The sequence below is a fragment of the Microcebus murinus genome, chromosome 5 (assembly GCF_040939455.1).
Source record: "Microcebus murinus isolate Inina chromosome 5, M.murinus_Inina_mat1.0, whole genome shotgun sequence".
Classification (NCBI taxonomy): Eukaryota; Metazoa; Chordata; class Mammalia; order Primates; family Cheirogaleidae; genus Microcebus; species Microcebus murinus.
Genome location: NC_134108.1, coordinates 104685544 through 104707990, shown reverse-complemented (window position 1 = coordinate 104707990; position 22447 = coordinate 104685544). Strand labels below are relative to the sequence as shown.

At 35.9% G+C, this 22447-nt stretch overlaps 1 protein-coding gene across 3 annotated transcripts in view; it reads right to left on the bottom strand.

The window, feature by feature from the left end:
* KIF6 (kinesin family member 6) overlaps positions 1–22447 on the bottom strand; it is a 358750-nt gene that overhangs the window by 252887 nt on the left and 83416 nt on the right. For 2 of the 3 annotated variants that reach the window (XM_076003384.1, XM_012778297.3), the window contains exon 5: positions 15229–15338. The exons of the other annotated variant lie outside the window; for it this stretch is intronic. In XM_076003384.1, the coding sequence (XP_075859499.1) occupies positions 15229–15338 (110 nt within the window). The remainder of the gene's footprint in view (positions 1–15228; positions 15339–22447) is intronic. 3 annotated transcript variants of the gene reach the window in all.

Sequence of the window (22447 nt, the reverse complement as noted above, 5' to 3'; positions counted from 1 at the left end):
GCCTGCCTTTTAATAAGTCACATAAAGGTTATTACAGGTCATACAGACTAGCCATCACCCTGTCTATAAACCTTGACCTTGAGCCATATCATGGTAGGTGGGCCTCATGAAAATGGGAGGGGGTGTACCAAGCTCTTCTAAATAACTGGGTATGTTTCACATCTTGTAAATATAGTTCAAACATCATTCATTTCAATAAAAACAGTATTCTCTAGTTCATCAGTTTTCAATCTCCTTTTTTTTTTTTTTTTTTACCACCCTAACACATTTTCTCAGAAGCTCTCTATGGTGAAGATTTAGGGAGAAGGAAAAATGTGAATTTTCAGAACTATGTAAGGAGACCTCTCCTTCCTGCATTTTAAAGGTAGATTAGGTGGATTTTCTTTAGATTGATTACAATCTTCTAAAATAATTCCTCTGTTAAAAAGTACAAACAGCTGAAATATGTTACTTGAGAAAATTTTATGAACCTGCAATACATTTTTGTTTTGGTGTCAACCTAGACAAAGCAGGCTAAAAGCAATGGAAATCTTCTCTATTTAACCATGTTGAGATATTCTGAAAGCTCTTACTAATAGCTTGAAAAATGTATCTTTTCTTTCTCATTTTATTTAACATATCTTTTTACTGACAATGTCTATTTGGTTAAGCCATTGTAAGTTGGGGCTGCTATTACCTGCTGTTGTTAATTCACTAACAAAAATGTCCAAAACTATTGACTGAAAAACCCTTCCTACTACCTACATTAAACAATTACATGGCATAGGATCTGATTCTGGCTTTATCTGTTCACTTTTCTTCATCTGTTTAATTTTGAAGTGGTATAACACTATTTCATTATTAAGAGTCTTTATCATTAGGTAAAAATGATTGGATGTATGCTATCACAAATTTCCTCTCAAGTTCTCTACTGTTTTAGACATTTCTTTCTTCTTCTTCTTGGTTGTTTATCCTTTCAGATAAACTCGAGAATCATATCTGAGTCTTTTAAAGTCTTTTTAAGATTTTGTATGGAATTGCATTGAACCTATACATTAACACGGAAATACTCCTTTAAGATATTCACACTGCCCTGCAAGAAACCAGATTAACAGCTCTCCATTTATTTGCAGGTCTTCTTTTATTTCTCACAGAAAAATGTACTATTTTCTTAAAGAAGTTCCTGAACATTTCCTGAGCATTTTACATTCTTTTGCTGTTGTAAAAGAGATCTATTTAGCTATTATTTTTTCTAACTGGGTTATTTCCTAGGGCCTGCTTCTTAGATTAAGCGAGATAAGCACTGAAATACAATAGGTGGTCAGACAGCCTGAACAGCATCGGCCTTTTCTCTGGTTCATAATAACCAACTTCCATTTTGTAAAACATCTCCAACTATTCTAGAATTCAATTTGAAAACACAAGGCCAATTATAATTAACTGCTGAAGCACACACAGGCCAACTGCTGTGGGAGTTTCAGAGCAGGGAGATTAACGTACTGCTTGTGACTTCCATCACCTGACCCAGATGACCCCAATGGAACCGTTTCACCTCCCTTGCCGAGACTTCCGTCTAAAAGCTCTTGCCCACATCTCCTCGCTCAGCCTGGCTCAGACTGCTCCCACCTCAGCAGCACTGTCAGCTCTTGGCTCAGTCAGAACTTTGGTCTTGCCATTATGTCAGAAAAATTAGGACATCGTTGAGGCTTGTGGGAGCAGAGACAGTGGTGTGAAAGGGGACTGGACTGGGCAGTGACAGGCAATTATTGGCTGATGTAGGCTCCTTTCATGAAACTATCGCAGCTCTAAATTAAGTGTATTTTTTTTTTCTTTGCATGCACATACATTAACCAAACAGTTGAGAGAAGTTGTGTTTTGCAGGAGTACCTATAGGTGTTTCACAGTCATGTTCCATTTTCCAACTAAATGGTAAGTTAACTCAAGATAAGAATACAGTGTAAATTTTTATAACATCCCAAAAAGAGCCAATTGAGATTCTTGCAATATAGTGAATTGTTGGTATATGTAAAATGTTAACACTTTCAAAACACAATAATTTTATTTTTCTCTATTGGTTGAGCAGTAATTGATGTGTTTCCAAACTCTGTAATCTTCTAAAAGACAGAATAAAATGACCAATCAAGCTTAGAATTATTCAAAACTGTTTTAAGTGATCCCATGGTTTTACTTTATACACTCAAAATTGAGAACAGATTCTGAAAAATGATGTACTATTAGAATAAATCAATTCATAAAATGAATTATAAAAACTAACTGGACAATAAGTCAAAGCAAAATAAATCCAGACCAATATATAATTTAGAATGCATATTTCTTACTGGCAGAAAGTATACGAATTTGTTTATACACAAATCATGAGGAAAATGGAATAGACTGAAATGGTAATGTTTTCCTGTTATTAATTAACTTCATGTGACCAAAACCCCTACATATCTCAGATATATTTCTACATTCCAAGTACATGAGTTAAAATATGATAGCTATTTCTTCTCACCCTTCCACATGCTACTTATTAGGCAATGGCTGGTGAATGCTAACGCCTCTGTTATGGACTAAATGTTTGTGTCCTCCCCAAATTCATATGTTGAAGCCCTAGCCTCAATGTGGTAGTCTTCGGGGATGGGGCCTTTGGGAAGTAATTAGGTTTAGATGAAGTCAAGAGGGTGGGCCTCCCATCTCCTGATGGGATTACTACCCTTCTAAGAGGAGGAAGAGAGACTAGAACTGACTAGGACAACCTCCTAATTATCTAAGACATTTCTGATATTAAGACTAATCTCTTTGAATTGGCTATTCAGAGCAGGGGAAGCCAGCTTCCCCCTTGGTATATTATCATAGTAGGAAAGGCTTTGGGTGGAAGTGTGTCATTTTCAGGCTAGGGAGGCTTTCTATTTCCTCTGTCATGGTCACTGGCAGTGTTTTAGTTCTCAAGGAACATAGTACTCAGCCCATCATGAGGGACATATAGTAGACTTACCATCCCTGGTCATGGTTACTCATAGAACCCTGCAGGACAGCACCCTCACTTTCTCAAGAGGCTGCCTCCCAGCTGTGCAGTAACTGACTCAGTTGAAGAAAAGCCTGGAGTTAGTTTTAAGTTTGAGGTCTATGCTTACAGGCCTATGAGTCCTCTCGAATGCCTATAGGAGCCAGAAAAATAACACAAATGGAAAGTGTAATGCAAAAGGTAGGAATAAGAACTGGAGGATGCATGCCTTATCTAAAAGCACTAAATTCAAAAATGTTAAACACACATAGGTAGGCCAAACAAAACAGGATTGGAGCTGATGCAAGGAGGGTCCAAAGAGTAAGCAGGAGAATTGGCTTTGAGAAAGGACAGAGTTCCTAAGACTAGAGGAAAGTAGGTGAGTTGGAGGGAGGCAGGGAGTTGAAGAAATTCGTGTTTGACAATTTTTATGTTCTCTTTGAGTTAGGGATACAGTGGGCTTCGAGGAGAATTGGGGCAGGGAGTACTTGACTAAAGAAATGGACATTTGGTATAATTATTGTGAGGATTGAAAGAAAAAGCACTGGGCCCGTGAACATATTTGCTTAGCAGGCTGAGGGCCCAATTGAGGTTGGAGACCACACTGTAACAGAGGTTTTCAGCCTTCTCTGAACCCCCCAGGTTGAAATCAGTGTCTTCCCTTCTGCTCCCAGAGAATCCAGGGCATCTTATCGCTTGCTATGTAAGATTGAAATGATCAGTTTATAAGTCTGTTCTACTAGACTAGAGCCCTTTGAGGCCAAGAACAGGCATCTCGGAGCCTTGCAGAGTCCAACACACAACAGACAGAGCTGAACTGCTCACTCAGACTGACATCAGTGGCTCCAGAGGCCTGAAGCAGCCCAGAAACCACAGCTTGCTCATACTTCAGGTGGCATGCCAGGATTTGACATGGATCTCCCGGGAAAGAACACCAACACCCCTAGCTCTGATGTTTGAGGGACCAAGGTTGACACCCTGGTTCTAGCTCTTAGCAGACATGAAATCTTGGGGAAATATCACACAGTCTATTGGAACCTCAATTTAGTCATCCATAAAACATGGATTATAACACCTACTTCTTTAAATGAGATAATGCATGTACAGTCCCTAGCATAAGGACTGGCATACAATAGGTGCTCAGCAAATACTGGTTTGCTATCCTTTTTGGAGAGATTTTCCTGATGCCTCTAAAAACACTTTCCCTAAGTGGATAAGGGGAGGGATTAAGAGTGATCCTCTGCACTGGAATCACCTGGGAGGCTAATTCAAACACCCACATTTTCTGAGCGTGGAGGCCAGGAATTTGTAGCTTAAAAATCATTCCAGGTGATTCTTATACATAGTTAAACTTCAAGCCATTCTTACTCAAAAGTTTTAAGCCACTGGATTATGAGATATTTCAATCGTCCCCCACCTTTTTATTCCTACTGACACCTAAATAGCCCTAATAACTTCCCACAATGCTCTGACTCTTGTCCACCTGATTCTAACCCTATACACTACTGACTGATTTTTCTTCCTATAAGGCAGTTCCAATCATGCTATACCCTTGAATAAAAACCCCCAAGGGGGGATTTTTATGTCAGCCAAATCCTTGCATTCATACCTTTCCGTTCTTAATACTCTTGCCTACTTCCTTACTGGGTTCCAGTCAAACAGATTTATTACCTGTCACAGAATAAGCCCTGTGCTTTTCAACCTCCCCATCTTTGTTTCCGCATGGATGCCACACTCCACTGTCCCAAGTACTACCCCTTCTCTCAGGGACTATTTCATCTGCCGTCTTCTCTATGAATCTTCACCTGATCCCCTACACTGTTGTGATTTCTTTCTTGTTTGAGCTCTTGCTATGTTTTGTGCCTCTCTTGGCACATATTAAGATATGTTTTTCATATTCTACCTTATGCTATTTTGCACTAGTTTCATCTACTCTGCTATGAGTTGCAGGGAAGCAGGGACTGTGTTAGCAAACTCGGTTCCTAGAACAATGTCTGGGACGGAGTTGGGTCTCAATAAATGTCTGTTGAATACACGAATGAATCCGTATGACTAGAGCCTAAGCCATGAGGGCAGAGACTGTGCATTAATTTTCTTTGTTACTCCTGCAGCACTTAGTACTTTTTAAATCCAGTAAGTATTAAAAATGTGGTGACTTTAATTTACCATTTGGCAACTTTTTCCCCTTTTGATGACAAATTATTCAAAAACACAACACAGCCAAGATTTCAATACTGAATACTGGAGTTTAGGGACTCTTTTTTATAGTAATAACCATGACAATTTGTTAGAGTCTTAAATAGAATATGCTTCCCTATTTAGGAATACTAAAATTATACTAAAGTAAGATGACTATTTCCCCTACAGCTAAGACCAACAGTTATACTGTTCTGCTTCATGAGACAAACTTAGATTCTAACTACATTCCCTTTATAGCTTATGACATAAGAAGCTTTCAAAAATAGAAGTTCTATTTTCATTTTAAACTACTAAATACAGAATAGGTTTAATACACATATGTGTGCATGTGCATAGGTGTGTCCACATAAAAACATATAGCCAATTACTTTTTTAAAGTAAACCTTTTGTTCTGAGACAATTGCCTATTCAGGGACAGCTGTAAAAAAACACAGAGAGAGCTCATGTACCTATTGCCCAGTTTTTCCCAATGCTAACGTCTTGGAAAACTATAGTATTAATATTAAAATATTGCAGCCAGGAAATTGGCATTGATACAACCCACCAATCTTATATAGATTTCCCCAGTTTTGCTTGCACTCACTTGCATGTGTGTGTGCTCACATTGAGTTCTACGCAATTTTATCACATGGACACAGCTATAGTCCACACACAGAATAGTCCATCGCCAAAAGGATCCCTTGTGTAACCATTCTTACTCCCCTGCCTAACTCCTGTCATCCACCAATCTATTCTCCATTTCTATAATTTTGTAACTTAAGGATTATTACATAAATGGAATCATACAGCATATAAACCTTTTAGGATTGACTTTTTCCACTCAGCATAATTCCCTGGATATTCATCCAAGTTGTGAATTGTCTCAACAATTCATTTCTTTTTGTTTTTCTTATTTTATTTACTAAAGCCTGTAGTGTACATTAGGGCTCATCCTTTGTGTTATGAATTCTATGGGTTTTAAAAAATGTACATCATGTATCCACCATTACAGTATCATACAGAAGAGCTTCACCACCCCAAAGAATCCCTTGTGCTTCACCTATTTACTCCCGTACCCTTCGCCCCAACCTCTGACAACCACTGGTCATTTTATTTATTGTCTCTAAAGTTTTGCCTTTTCCAGAATGGCATGATCATTTTTACACTTAACCATATGTATTTAAGGTTCCTCTTTGTCTTTTGTGGCTTAATAGTTCTATTTTTCCTTTTTTTTTTTTTTTTTTTTTGTAGATTTAGAGAGTACCAGAGGCAGTTTTGTTACATTCATATAGTGTATAGTTTAGTTGTGAAGTCTGGGCTTATAGTATAACCATCACCCAAACAGTGTACACTATACCCATTAAATAATTTTTCATCCAATGCTTGTTGCTGAAGCTACTCAATCTATGATATTTTGTTATAGCAGCCAAACCAAGAGGGTGTTTGACATAAATTAATCTAACAGATCTAAGAGATTTTTTTCTTTCTTTTTTTTTTAAGAGATGAGGGTCTCACTGTATCACCCAGGTTAGCCTCAAGAGATCCTTCTGCCTCAGCCTTCTGGGTAGCTAGGAGTACAGGTGTGAGCTACGACATCCAGCTTCATTTCTTTTTATGGCCAAATGGTATTCCACCATATGAATACATTATTACTACAATTTGTTTGTCTGTTCGCCTATTGAGGAACATCTTGGTTGCTTCCAGTTTTGAGCAACTATGAGTAAGGCTGCTATATATATTATTATTTGTGGCAGGCTGTTGTATAGACATGTTTTCAACTCATTTGGGTAAAAACCTAGGAGTATGGGTGCTGGATTATGTGGTAAGATTATGCTTAGTTTTGTAAGAAACTGTCAACTTGTCCTCCCAAGTGGCAGTACCATTTTGCATTCCTACCAGCAATGAATGACAGGTCCTGATTCCCCATCCTTGACAGAATTTAGTGTTGTTAGTATTTTGGATTTTAGCCATTCTAATAGATGTGTAGGGGTATCTCATTGTATTATAATTTGCAATCCCCTAATGAGAGATGCTGCTGAACTTCTTCTCATATACTATTTGCCATGTGTATCTCTTCTTTGGTGAGGTGTCCGTTCAGATCTTTTGCCCATTTTTTAATTGGGTCATTTATTTTCTTATTGCTGAGTTTTAAAAGTTCTTTGTATATTTTAGATACAAATGCTTTATCAGATATGTGTTTGGTAACTACTTTCTTCCAATCCGTGACTTGTATTTTAATTCTTTTAACAGTGTCTTCTTTCACAGAGCTTTTAATTTTAATGAAGTTCAACTTACAATTTTTTTTTCATGCATCATGGTTTCAATATTGTATCTAAAAACTCATTGCCAAACCCAAGGTCATCTAGATTTTCTCCAATGTTATCTTCTAGAAGACTTAAAGTTTTGCATTGCACATTTACTTCTACAACTCATTTCAAATTAATTTCATGAAAGGTGTAAAGATCTGTGCCTGGATTCATTTTTTTTTTTTTTACATGTGGATGTCTCATTGCTCTAGTACTATTTGTAAAAAAGACTATCTTTTTTCCATTGAATTTCCTTTGCTTCTTTGTGAAAGGCCAGCTGACTATATTTGTATGGGTCTATTTCTGGGATCTCTATTCTGCTTCATTGATGTATTTGTCAATTCTTTCCCGATTACCACACTGCCTTGATTACCACAGCTGCGTAATATGTCTTGAAGTTGGGTAGTGTCAGTTCTTTGATTTTTTTCCTCTTCTTCTGTAGTGTTGGTTATCCTAGGTGTTTTGTTTTTCCATATAAACTTTATAATCAGTTTGTTGATATCCACAAAATAACTTACTAGGAATTTGCTTGAGATTAAATTGATCTATATAAATCAAATTAGGAAGAATTGACATCTTAACAATATTGCATCTTCCTATCCATGAACATGGAACATCTTTTTATTTAGATCTTCTTTGATTTATTTCATCAGAGTTTTATAGTTTTCCTCAAATAGATCTTGTCAATGTTTTGCCAAATTTATACCCAAGTATTTCATTTTTTGATGCTAATGTAAATGATATCATGTTTTTAATATCAAATTCCAATTGCTTATTGTTGGTATATAGGAAAGCAACTGACTGTTGTACATTAACCTTGTACTCTGTGACATTGCTATAATAACTTATTAGTTCCAGGAGTTTGTCAATTTTTGATGATGTTCTACATAGAAAATTACATCTTCTGTGAGCAAAGACCATTATATTTCTTCCTTTCCAATATCTTTGATATCCTTCCTTGTCTTATTGCATTAGCTAGGACTTCCAATACAATGTTGAATAGGAGTGGTGAGAGGGGGACATCCTTGCCTTGCTTCCCGATCTTATAGAGAAAGCATCTAGCCTCTCACCATTAGGTAGAATGTTAGGTATGGGTGCTTTGTAGATATTCTTTATCAAGTTGAGGAAATTTCACTCTATTCCTAGTTTGCTGAGACTATCATGAATGGATGTTGTATTTTGTCAAATTTTTCTCTGCATTTATTGATATGATCATGTAATTTTTCTTCTTTAGCTCATTGCTGTGATAGATTACATTAGTTGATTTTTTTTTCAATATCTGTTCATTATTTTATTATTTTTTAAAATTCAGGATATTATGGGGGTATAAACATTTTGGTTACTGAAATGCACTTGCCTTGCTCAAGCCAGGGCCACAAGTGTGTCCTTCCCCATACAGTGTGCCCTGTCTCCATTAGCTGTGGGTTTACTGACCCCACCAGCTCTACCTCCCACTCCCCCATCCACCCTACCTGACTGGCACCCAGTGAGTATTACTACTATGTAAAGACCTTAGTGTTGATCACTTAGTACCAGTTTGATGGCGGGTATATGTGGTATATGTTTTTCCATCCTTGTGATACCTCACTTCAAAGAATGGGCTCAATCTCTATCCAGGATGATAAAGAGCTGTTAGATCATCATTATTTTTTGTAGTTGAGTAGTATTCCATGGTATACATATACCACATTTTATTAACCCACTCATGGATTGGTGGGCATTTGGGTTGTTTTACATCTTTGCAATTGTAAATTGTGCTGCTATAAACATTCTAGTGTAGATATCTTTATTATAGAATGTCTTTTTTTACTTTGGATACATGCCTAGTTGGGACTGCTGGATCTAATGGTATTTCTATTTTAAGCCCTTTCAGGTATCTCCACATTACTTTTCAGAGGGGTTGTACTAATTTGCAGTCCCACCAGCAGTGTAAGAGTGTTCCAATCTCTCTACATCCATGGCCATCATTTGTTATTTTGGGACTTTTTAATAGAGGCCATTCTTGAGTTAGGTGATATCTCATTGTACTTTTGATTTGCATTTCCCTAATTATTAGAGATGTTGAGCACTTTTTTATATGTTTGCTGGCCATTGTTCTGTCTTCTTTTGAAAAGTTTCTATTCATGTCCTTTGCTCATTTATTGATGGGGTTGTTTAATTTTTTTGTTGTTGTTGATTTTCTTAAGTTCTATATAGATTCTTGTTATCTATATAGATCCTTTATCAGATGTGTAGAAGAAAATATTTTCCCCCATTCTGTAGGTTGTCTATTTGCTCTAAGGACAGTTTCCTTGGCTGTGCAGAGGCACATTGAGAAAGATGGTATCCTCCCCAACTCATTCTACAAAGCCAATATAACCTTGATACCAAAGCCAGGAAAGGATGTAGCAAAAACAGAAAACTACAGACCAATATCCCTTGTGAATTATATGCTAAAATTCTCAACAAAATTTTAGTAAACCAAATCCAACAGTACATCAAAAAAATAATTCACCATGACCAGGTGGGCATTATCCCAGGGATGCAAGGCTGGTTCCACATACACGAATCTATAAATGTAATTCACCACATAAATAAAAGCAAGAACAAAGACCATATGAGTTTCTCAACAGATGCAGAAAAAGCATTTGATAAAATCCAGCAAGCTTTTATGATAAAAACTCTCAAAAAAATAGGCATAGATGGGACATTCCTTAAAATTATTAAGGCCATATATGACAAACCCATAGCCAAAATCATATTGAATGGGGAAAAATTAAGAGCATTCCTGCTTAAAACTGGAACCAGACAAGGTTGCCCACTATTCCCACTTCTATTCAACATAGTGCTAGAAAAACTTGCCAGAGCAATCAGACAAGAGAAGGGAATTAAGTGTGTCCAAATGGGGGCAGAAGAGATCAAACTCTCACTCTTTGCTGATGATATACTATTATACCTAGAAAATCCCAAGGATTCAGTTAAGAGACTCCTAGAATTGATAAATGAATTCAGTAAAGTCTCAGGATACAAAGTTAATGAACACAAATCAGTGGCATTCATATACACCAATAACAGTCTAGCCGAAAATCTTTTTTCCAGAAGAGATTGTAACTTCTTTGGGAAATTCTACGTAGAAAATCATGCATGTGGACAGTTTTATTTCTTCCATTCCAACTTATATGCTTTTTATTTCTTGTTCTTGTTTCATTGTAGTGGCTATTATTTCCATACTATGTTGAATAAGAGTGATGAGAGTGGACATTTTTGTTCCTGATTGTGGGGAAAAGCCTTAGATATGATGTTAATCGCACATTTTTTGTAGATTATCTTTAATAAGTTGAGGTGATTCTTCTGTATTCCTAACTTTCTGAGATCTCTATCATAAATGGGTGTCAAGTGCTTTTTTTGAATTTCATATAATTTTTATTTTTTAGCCTGTAGATATGGTGAATTACACTGATTTATTTTCAAATGTTGAACTAGCTTTAAAATCTAGAATAACTCTCACTTGTTCATGGTATATAATTCACTTCATACATTGTTAGATTTAATATTTTGTTGATGCTTTTCGAGCCTAGGTTCATAAGCAATATTAGTCTATAGCTTTCTTTTTTTCTGTACTATCTTTACCTGACCTTGGTCTTTTTTTTTTTCCTGTAGTATCTTTGTCTACAAACTCCCTGTGGACTTTGTATATATGATGTCAGGGCCTCATAGAATACATTGAGAAGTGTTCTCTTTTCTATTTCCTGAAATACACTATGTACAATTGGTATTAATTCATCTTTAAACATTTGGTAGAATTCTCTAGTGAAACCATCTGGGCCTGGAGATTTCTTTTTGTAGAGCTTTTAAATTATGAATTTAATTTCTATAATAGTCATAGAAGTATTCAATTATGTATTTCATCTTGGTTGAGTTTGGTTTAATTACTTTTGATTGCTAATTTAGATGTCAGTATTTCTCATATTTACTAAACAAATGACTACAACAACATTTTCATAAAAGCAGTTAACTTCAGTCTGGTGACCTGATATCATACGTACAAAGTCCACAGGGAGTTTATAGGCAAATGGCTCTGCAACAACAAAGAGGTAGAACTCATTAGAATGTAAAAGAAAAAAATAATCAGGAAAGTCAGAGTGCATGTGAGAAGAGCATCTAGCAGGTAATGTTTGGGGTGATGTTGTGTCACTTAGTGGTAAGAAAGCTGTTACAGATGGCTTTATTGTGCACCATCAAAATGATCTTGAGTTTGATTTTCAATAGTTAAGCCTATTATAAGAATGTAGAAGTGATCAAATGGGTATTTGCCATTGTCCTTCAAATGAATGACTACAAGGAGGAACCAAGATGATAGACATTTTGCCTACTATTTTTGGAAGGCATTCATAGTGTTTAGCACATTTTAGCACACAACAATGAAACCAGTCAACCAGACAGATAGAACTTCAGAATTAGAGTTTGTCCTAGTTCAAGAGTGTGTGACACCAGATTAACAGTGCATATTCTTAATCCAATCCAAGAATAGCAAAAGTCAAATTCCATTATAAAGAATTACTTTATTATCTCAGTAACAGACAAACCCTTGTAAAACCCCTAGAAAACTAGCAGACTCAATGCCAGTTAAATCTCATTATCTCCACACCAAAGGACTACCCAATTCTTGAATTGTTCTGGAATTTTATTTTAAATAATATTGTATATCTTTGAGGTAATAGGCTATAGACATGGATATGGGAATCTTCTTTCTTAATGACATTTTTGTTTGAGTGGGATATGTTGTAGTGTAATTATAGTAAAAAAATATAAGAATAAGAACAACATCTTTCAGACCACTTTTGTGTATATGTGGTGTAGTTTGTTGAAAACATCTGTTTTGTAACTGAGGTCTCTTCTAACTTGAGTTGGTGAACTCATTCTCCAACAAGAGGACAAAGATACTAAAGAAGGAACAGCAGAAAAGATAGAAAGCTAGCAATAACTATAGAGACAAATTGGCCAACATCGAGAATTACTTTCAAATGCCAACCATACTGAGAAGGGTAGAGGACACAGAGTGAACCAAGGCATTGTCCTTGCTCTCAAGAGGCTTGCTCTTTTCTAGAAGGAGGACATCAGAAAATATCAAAATCACTTTTTATTCTTTTGTGAAGGAAAGAAAATTCACCCAATAAGTCATATCCTGTGAAAGTCAACAATCTTATAATTCTAGACAATGGAGGCTGAAAGGTTGTAAAATATTATTTAATCCACATTTTATAGACAGAGAAACCCAGAAAAATGAAATAATTTATCTAAGACTACAGGACTGTGATTGGAACCCAAATTTCCTGACTTCTTCTAATCAAATATTTTTTACTCTACATTATACTACCTCTCTTAGAATTCAGTGGACTCTTCCCATTCCTAGTTCTTCCCATAGTTAGGCTGCACCTAATTGCATCAATTAGATTCAGATGTCTAGACCTCATGCTCTTTTTTGTCTCCCTCTATACTCTTGTTTTCAAAAAGTCTACTCCATAGTTTCAATTCAACAGGTAATTTAAAAAATTATTGAGGACTTACTGCGGCTTAGGCAGTAGAGAGACTCCCAGTAAGGCATACTTCCTATCTCTGAGGAATTTATTGTAAACAGAAGCATCTAGTATAGTACTGTCAGACACCAAAGTTATATATGTAAAATTTATCATCATTACCCAATCAAGTTTTCTAATGGAAATCTCCTTTTTAGGTCAATGACTCCTTAGTTTTAGGCCCCAGTATAAAAATATTGAAGCTCTTTTTGCTACTTTGGCATGAAAATGATAGTATCTGTTTTTTAATCCTTGCTCTACAATTAACCAGTCAGTTTTAAAACTCTGGGCAAGTCATACCTCTCTGGGCTTAATCTCTTCGATCAGTAAAATGAGGAGAGCATTCTATGATTCACAATTTCTTTTCAAATTCAATAAAATCCAAGGTGCTAGGTAAAATCAATGTATGTTATTTCATTTTTTTGCATATTTGTTGAATTTATCTCTCCTCCTCCATGTTCATTCATCATAGCCAAGCCCTTCATTCCTGGATTACTATTAACAGCCTGCAAACTCTTAGGTGTAGATGTGGCTTGCTGGGATCAATCTCAAGCAAGATTTAGCCTGAAGATACACAGGGTAGATTGAGGCCAGAAAGCTAATAATTAATAAGAAACTTATTAAAATAAAGACCAATCTCACACAAAAAGCCTGTTTTTCAAGTCCCTCCAAAAACTGGCTTCAGTTGGCCTTTCTGCTTTTATTTTGAATGACTCCTTAAGTCCATTTCACTATAAAAAAAATGCTATAGACTGGATGTCTTATAAACAACAGAAATTTATTGCTCATAGTTCTGGAAGCTGGAAAGTCCAAGATCAGGTTGCTAGCATTGTTGGGTTCTGGTGAGGGGCCTCTTCCAGGTTGTAGACTGCCAACTTCTGGCTGTGTCCTCAACATGGTAGAAGAAATGTGAACAAAGTCTTTTGGGCCTCTTTTATAAGGACACTAATTCTACTATTCATGAGGGCTCCACCTCATGACCTAATCACCTCCCAAAAAGCCCCACTTCTTATTACCATCGTATTGGTGATTAAGCTTCAACATATGTGTTTTGGTGCTCACAAACGTTCAGACCATAGCACTCCTCAACATACTGCCTTTCCAACCATACCTTTATGCCTTTAATGTTGTTGTTCCTATCTTTCCTATATAAAGTCTTACCTTTCTTGTAAACTTTAATTCTAATAGTTCTTTTAAGGTCACTTCCTTCCATAGAGTCAGTAATCTTTCCTTTCTCTTAATTCTTACATAGACATTTAGATTTTAAGCAATAGTCCCCATTACTAAGTCCCTCTCATAAATACTGTAAGCATAAAAGAGATGATATGCAAAAGCTCTCAACCAATATTAATGAAAGAAGACATATAAGAGTGGTGTAAAGAGTATAACTTATTTTTCTTATTATTTCTTCTGAATTTATTTGCAAATTGAAATAATCAACTGGCTATTGATCTTGGGGTATATAATTAATATGTATTTCTAAATTATTTTAGAGTATAGGAAAAATATTACAAATATATTTTCTTAGCTGTAGGCTACTTCTGATATATGAAAATGTCTACACAAAAGTATATGAACTATTACCAATTAATATATGTCTAATTGAGGCAGACAAACAAGCATTAAGCAATGTTATATAGATGCTGGCAGGGTAACTTACTCAATTAAAGATAATCTCTGAAGAATATTTAAATTTCAGTCATGAAACAATCAGTGCCAATCTGATCAAATGATTGCCAATGTTAGCATTAATGATAGTAGGGAAGCATTTGGGGAAAACTTGAAATTTTATTTTATCTCTCTCAGGTTCTCTCATTGCTGCTTGAACTCTAATTAGAATAAATTCTCAGAAAAAGGCCACAATTAGAGGAGTAAAAGGATTTCATGTGGCAGGAGTAAAGTAGTACTGTCATATCCCATAAATCCTCCAAGCACCCACTCTCGGAGAACATTCACTGCACTTTTTTTGCCAACTCCAAAAAGAGACTTTTCCCAAGAAATGAGTTACAGGCAATTTTAGTTCCCATCACTACTGTCCATTTGTCATAACTGAAAAAAATATCCATTATATTATAAAAAGATTCTGTTATCCAATATTTGCTAATTATGATTGAGACCAGAAACATACACAGTTTCAAAGAAAACAATTGAAGGGAACATCTGAAAGTAATTTCCCTCCATTCTTTGTTGTTCTGCTACTCACGGCAAATCTTCCAAACTGGAGGCTTCATGTCTTGGATCCAATAGATCATAACCACATTCGTTGTAGATTTCCAAATAGGAAATGTGTGTTGTATATATTTTGCTGCTGTCCTGATTGGAAAAGGGAAAGATATTATTTAATGGCTGTAAATGATTCAGCTTAGAGGAAGATGAACACATTTATCACTATAGTTTCCTTATAGTTTCTCTCCTTTTCTCTCTCACTTTATATGGTTTACATTTTCAGTTCGTGATACTTTCAAGTTGCCCGTTACCATATGCATGAAGCCTTTTTTCTAATGGCCAACACCCATGATTACAAGCAACTTCAGTCTGTTATTTTTTATTGGTTCCACATTATACATAAAAAGTCAATATATACTTACAATGAGCCAAATTGGTTGCAGAACTGTATAACACACCATTTTTTACTTTCCAGACTCCCCCCAAAAAAGGTTACTAAAAAAAATAAACTTACATTCTGTGAATAGTCTATTCATAAAGAACACAGATTACTATTTTAGTTTAAAAATTTTAGTAGCAAAATAGTTTCCATCTTTAATCATATATTTTTTTGCTTTTATAATATTCAAATTTTTCTGAAGACATAAATAGACAACAATGACAGTGAGTTCAAGAGGACAGGAAATAGTTTAGATCAGTCAGGTAAGAGTGGACATTAGTAGTTCACTGCCTGTACCTCACTCGTGGGTTAATTTTTCTGGCCCAAGGGGGGAAATCAGGGATATTTAGCTGTAGGTTAGAGAGAGATGTTTTCTGTGGGTCATTGCCGAAATATAATGACATAAGCATCAATCTAAGGAGGCTAAACATCAAAGTGACTGATCCTAATCTCAGTTCTGCCAATAGACAAGACAGACCCATTCCTTCTGAGGTGTAATAGAGAATTTTTTCAGCTCTTGAGAAAGTTCAATTTTCAATACAAAATATCCAATAATAGCACCTTCTTCTCATTCCTCCCAAAACGCAAATGCTTCCATTTCTGCAAATATTATCATGCTTCTCATAAGAGGAGAATATATTTATGTCCTGTGGCAAGAAGTTTGGCAGATTGGCAAAGTGGATACTAACAAGAGAAAATTTGCTTAGGATGACCTTCCTGATTGAGTCTCACCCATATCCAAGACAATCCATTTAGCAGGTGCTGTTCAAAGAGGGAGAGGACCAAGTCACAGCGACGGGGAAGACAACAGCAGCTTGAAACTCAAAAGCTGGGCTTCTCCAACCAGCTGTGAGCTCCTACCATGTCAGGCCTCGGTTTCCAAACTCATGAGTGTAAGGAAATTAGATAATGAATGTCTACATGTTCTTCAGTTTAGAATTAGTGACTCTTTGGTCTAATAAAATGGCTCAAATGATACAAATAAAGATACTACTATCTCATGAACAATAAAGGCAACTCTCAGTAAGCAGTGACTATAAGAAAAACCCGCAAGCTACAGCTGAGGCTTGTATTCTGGTGCTCTGTGAAGGTGAGTGACAAACTGGACTGCATTACTAAGCAAATTTCTCTCAACCAAATGCTACAAATTCTGCTGATGCTTATCCTAATCAATAGCCTCTCCTATTGATTACATTAGTGTCCTAGTCTTTCATTTCAACATAATTCTTTGGGTTGTAGCTTGGTTAACACAGGTATCAGAGATTGTAAACACTAGACAGACTCTAGTCTGGCTGTTAGTCTAATCCAGTGTTTCTAAAATATTCCATGAAATATAATGCTCCGGGGAGAAAGTGTTTCACAGTCAACATTCACACTCTTCCCCTCTGGAAGAGTCCCAGAGTATGTGAAAAGGCCCTGGGGGGGTCCTTCAGCAACATTCTTAGATGCCCTTTAAACCAATGTATTTCTAAAATTCACCTGAACATGTATGAAATATCCCAGAGATTATGGTTTGAAATTTTAGCACACAGTTCTGAACTCTTCTTAACATCAGACATACTGGATCTATTATTTAGACTGACCCCACACCTTTATCCTCAGTTATTTCACCATGAAAATGGGGGAAATAACCCTGATCTTGCATAGCTGTTGTGACAGAGAAATAAGGCTCTGTATTTAAAAGTTTACCAAAAATGTGTGGCCCAAAACAGGCATGAATGAGAATCATTGTTGCTGCTGTTGGTGTTATATTGCTATTGTTATTGTTTTTATTATTATTTCTGGAAGCCTTCAAATAGAGAATTCAGTATGTGAATATAAAAGGAAAGGGGGGAAAAAAGAAAAAGGGACATCCAAAAGAAAAGCAAAAAGGACATCCAACTTATATGTTTGTCTGCAGTGGAGAAATTCTCTTCTTCCAGAAATTAGAATAAATCATAAAAAGTCAGGAAAATGGCAGGTCTACTGCCCTGAGATGATAGCTATAATGCCTTTGGCTCATCCAGCTTCTACATTTTCTGGACTTTTGCTGGAATACACACTAAAAATTCACTGAGCTATGTGGCAAGCTACCTTTCCTTATTACTCCATTTTAGTGTTTAGGATTGCCAGATTCTAATGTAACACACATGTTTCCTGCAGACAGCTTTTTCTCCTACCCCGAAACAAGTTTGGACTTCACAATACTCAAAAATAACGAGCAGGGATTTCTAAAATAAATGGAATCAATTTTATTCTCTTAAATTCAGTGAAATTGTGCTCCTATCATACTCATTGACATTTCAGGACCTAGCATGCACTAGGCTCTTACTTTATCTTGAAATAAAGACTTTGCATACGTCAAATGTTTCCTTTAAGAATTCTAGAGAGTTCCATGTGGCCTCTAAGGGGGGCCAATCAAGTGGGGACCTCTGAGTACCAGTCTGCACTTTTTCAGCTATACAATGTGAACAAACTTCATGATACGCTTCAAGTTGCCTGACTTACTGGATCACAGCTCAGTTTGATTATAATGAATGTGTTGTGGAAATTTGTCCATTTACAAACAGTTGCCTTAGCTATAAATGGGTCCATGGGGTTCTCTGCAAGTCCAGTAAGTTATTTAGGATTATTCAGAATGAAATGGAGTTTAGAGTAATATCAATGACAAACAAATCCAAAATAATGAATCTAACGAAGTATTTGGAAGACATTTAGACTCTTACAGCTGTACTTTAGTAACTATCAATGAACTTTTTAAAAGGACAAAATACGTTTTCCATTAGGAGAGGATTTTTAAAATCCTGTTTAACTTAATTAGGGGAATTGGCTTCATTTGTTCTAAGAGTTTCAAAGGATTCTCTAAAATTGGTCAGGGATAATTTGGCCACATGCATATACATGGATATTAATGGCTGTGGTAATAGCTATAATGTATTGAGCATATACTGTGTGTCAGGAACAGGATGACATCTTTAAATGTAGTATCTTCAGTCCCTCATGACAACCCTGTTAAGACTGAGACATTAAGTAAATGCCCCAAGACCACATGCTGTAAGTAGTACACTTTCTTAGAACCAGGTTGGTTTGCACCAACTCCAATGATCTTTCCAAAACAAGAGGCTTCCACATTAGGCCATGGCAATAAAAACTGTATTTCTAGTTTGTGAAATGTGGGAACAACAACAAAAAATAGGTAATGTCAGAAATAAATGAGTAAATGATTGTTGCTTCAATTCTGGTACTTGATATTGGTCTGTTCAGGAATTCTATTTCTCCCTGATTAAGCCTAGTGAGGCTGTGTGTTTCTAAGAATTTGACCATTTCCTCCACATTTTCAAGTTTATGTGCATAGACGTTTTTATAGTATTCCTAGATGATATTTTATATTTCCATGGCATCAGTTGTAATTTCTCCTTTTTCATTCCTGATTGAGCTTATTAGAGTCCGTTCTTTTCTACTTTTCATTAATCTAACAAGAGGCATGTCAATTTTATCTTTTGAAAGAAGCAACTTTTTGTTTTATTAATATTCCATACAGTTTTTTGCTATTGATTTCATTTAGTTCTGCTCTGATCTTTGTTATTTCTTTTCTTCTTCTGGGTTTGGGGTTGGCTTGCTCATCCTTTTCCAGTTCTTTGAGATGATTCATTAGATTGTTTATTTGTGATCTTTCTGTCTTTTGGATGTAGGCATTTATGGATATAAATTTTCCTCTCAGGACTACTTTAGCTGTGTCCCACAGATTTTGATAATTTGTGTCTACTTTATCACTCAGTTCAAAGAATCTTTTGATTTCCATCTTAATTTCCTCCTTAATGCAATAATTTTTCAGCAGAAGGTTGTTTAATTTTCATGACTTTGTATAGAGATGAGAGTTTCTGTTGTTGATTTCTAATTTTATTCCACTGTGGTCTGAGAATATGCATGGTATAATTTCTATTTTTAAAAATTTGTTGAGACATCCTTTGTGGCCTAGGATATGGTCAATCTTAGAGAATGTACCATGAGCTGATGAGAAAACTGTATATTCAGTGGTTTTCTGGGTAGAATGTTTTGTAAATGTCAGGCCCATTTGTTCCAGAGTTCTGTTTAAGTCCATCGTTTCTTTGTTTATTTTCTGCTTGGAGGATCTGTCCTGTTCTCTCAGAGGGGTGTTGAAGTCCCCAGCTATTACAGTGTTGTTGTTTATCATTTTATTTAGATCAAGTAGGATTTGCTTTATGAATTTGGGTGTTCTTGAGTTAGGTGCATAAATATTTAGAATTGTGATGTCATATTGTTGAATTGTACCCTTCACCATTATATAGTGCCCATCTTTATCTTTCATTACTTTTATTGACTTGAAGACTAAGTTATCTGAAATCAGAACTGCTATGCCACCTTTCTTTTGTATGAATGCGTCCTTGTGGGTTAGATGTGTTTCCTGAAGACAGCAGATACTTGGCTTACGTATATTTCTCCATTTGGCCAGTCTATGTCTCTTTAGCGGGCAGTTCAAGACATTCACATTTATTTATTTATTTTTTTTTCTTTTTTTTTATTTTTGATCACTCGTGTTGAGGTTGAAATTCACATTTATTGAAAGAACTGATAAATGGGGCAGATTTCTGTTCATCCTGTTAAGTTGAATTTTGTTGCTCTGTTTTCTCTCCTGAGCCATTGTGGTATCTAGCCTTTGACCTTTAGCTTTTGGATGATTTTATACTGGTTAGTGTTTATTGTGCTGATCCATGTGTGACACTGTTCTGAGTACTTCTTGGGGGGCAGGTCTTGTCTTGATGAATTCCCTCAGTCTTTATTTGTCTGAGAAGGTCATTATTTCTCCTTTGTATAAGAAACTTAGTTTGGCAGGGTACAAGATTCTGGGCTGGGCATTATTCTGTTTGAGAAGAGTTAGAATGAGGCCCCAGTCTCTTCTGGCTTATAAGGTCTCAGTTGAGAAGTCTGCAGTTAGTTTGATGTGTTTTCCTTTGTAGGTTACCTGCTTTCTTTGCCTTATAGCTTGTTGGAGGGCCTCTACATTTTTATTTTGGCCAGTCTGATGACTATGAGTCATGGTGTCTTCCTGTTTGCAATGAATCTCCCAGGAGTTCTTTGAGCTTCTTGTATACCTGGATATCTAGAAGTCCTGAACCAGATGGCTTTTCACACCTGAATTTTATCAGACCTACAAAGAAGAACTGGTGCCTATTCTGCAGAAATTATTCCACAACATCTAGAAATAAGGAATCTTCCCCAACATGCTTTATGAAACCAACATCACCCTGATACCAAAACCAGGAAAGGATGCAACAAAAATAGAAAACTACAGATCAATATCCCTTATGAATATACATGCAAAAACTCTCAAGAACATCCTAGCAAACTGAATTCAGGTGCTTATCAAAAAAATAATACATCATTACCAAGTGGGCTTCATCCCAGAAATGCAGGATAGTTCAACATACACAAGCCTATAAATGTAATTCACCACATAAATAGAAGCAAAAACAAAGACCATATGTGCTTTTCAATAGAAGCAGTAAAAGCATTTGACAAAATTCAGCACCCTTTCATGATAAGAATGCTTAACAAAATAGGCATAGAGGAGACTTACCAAAAAATGATAAAAGCCATACATGACAAACCCACAGCCAACATCATACTGAATGGGGAAAAATTGAAAGCATTTCCACTTAGAATTAGAATCAGATAAGGTTATTCTCTATCACCACTTCTACTCAACATAGTGCTGGAAGCCCTAGCCAGAGCAATTGGACAAGAGAAAGAAATCAAGGGCATTCAAATGGGGACAGAAGAGATCAAACTATAACTCGTTGGTGATGATATGATCTTATATCTAGAAAACCCCAAAGATCCTGCCATGAGACTACTGGAATTGATAAACAAATTCAGTGAAGTCTCAGATTATAAAAATCAACATACACAAATCAGTAGCATTCCTATACGCTAACAATAGTAAAACTGAGAACCAAATCAAAGACTCGATACCCTTCACAAGAGCAACAAAGAAAATAAAATGAATATATTTAATTAAGGAGGGAAAAGATGTCCACAGGGAGAACAAAGAAACACTGAGGAAGGAAATAGCAGAGAACGTAAACAGGTAGAACACTATATCATGCTCATGGGTCGGCAGAATCAACATTGTTAAAATGTCTGTATTACCCAAAGTGACCTACAGATTCAATGCAAACATTATTAAGATACCAACATCATTTTTTGCAGATCTAGAAAAAATAATTCTACGCTTCGTATGGAACCAGAGAAGACCCTGTATAGCAAAAGCAATCTTAAGCAAAAAGAACAAATTGGGAGGCATCAATTTACCACGTTTCAAGCTATGCTACAAGGTTATAGTAACTAAAACTATTATGGTACTGGCACAATAAAGAGACGTAGATGAATGGATCAGAATAGAGAACACAGATATAAACCATCCTCATACTGCCATCTGATCTTTGACAAAGCAAACAAAAACATACACTGGAGAAAAAAATCCCTATTCAATAAATGATGCTGGAAAATTTGGATAGCCATATGTATAAGACTGAAACAGGATCTGCACCTTTCACCATGCACAAAAATCAACTCATGATGGATAACTGATTTAAACCTAAGACATTAAACTATAACACTTCTAGAAGAAAATGTTGGGAAAACTGTTACAGACATTGGCCTAGGCAAAGAATTTATGAAGAAGACCCCAAAGGCAATCATAGCAACAACAATAAAAAAAATAAGTGGTACCTGGTCACATTAAAAAGCTTCTGCACAGCCAAGGAAACTATCACGAGAGCAAACAGACAATCTACAGAATTGAAGAAAATATTTG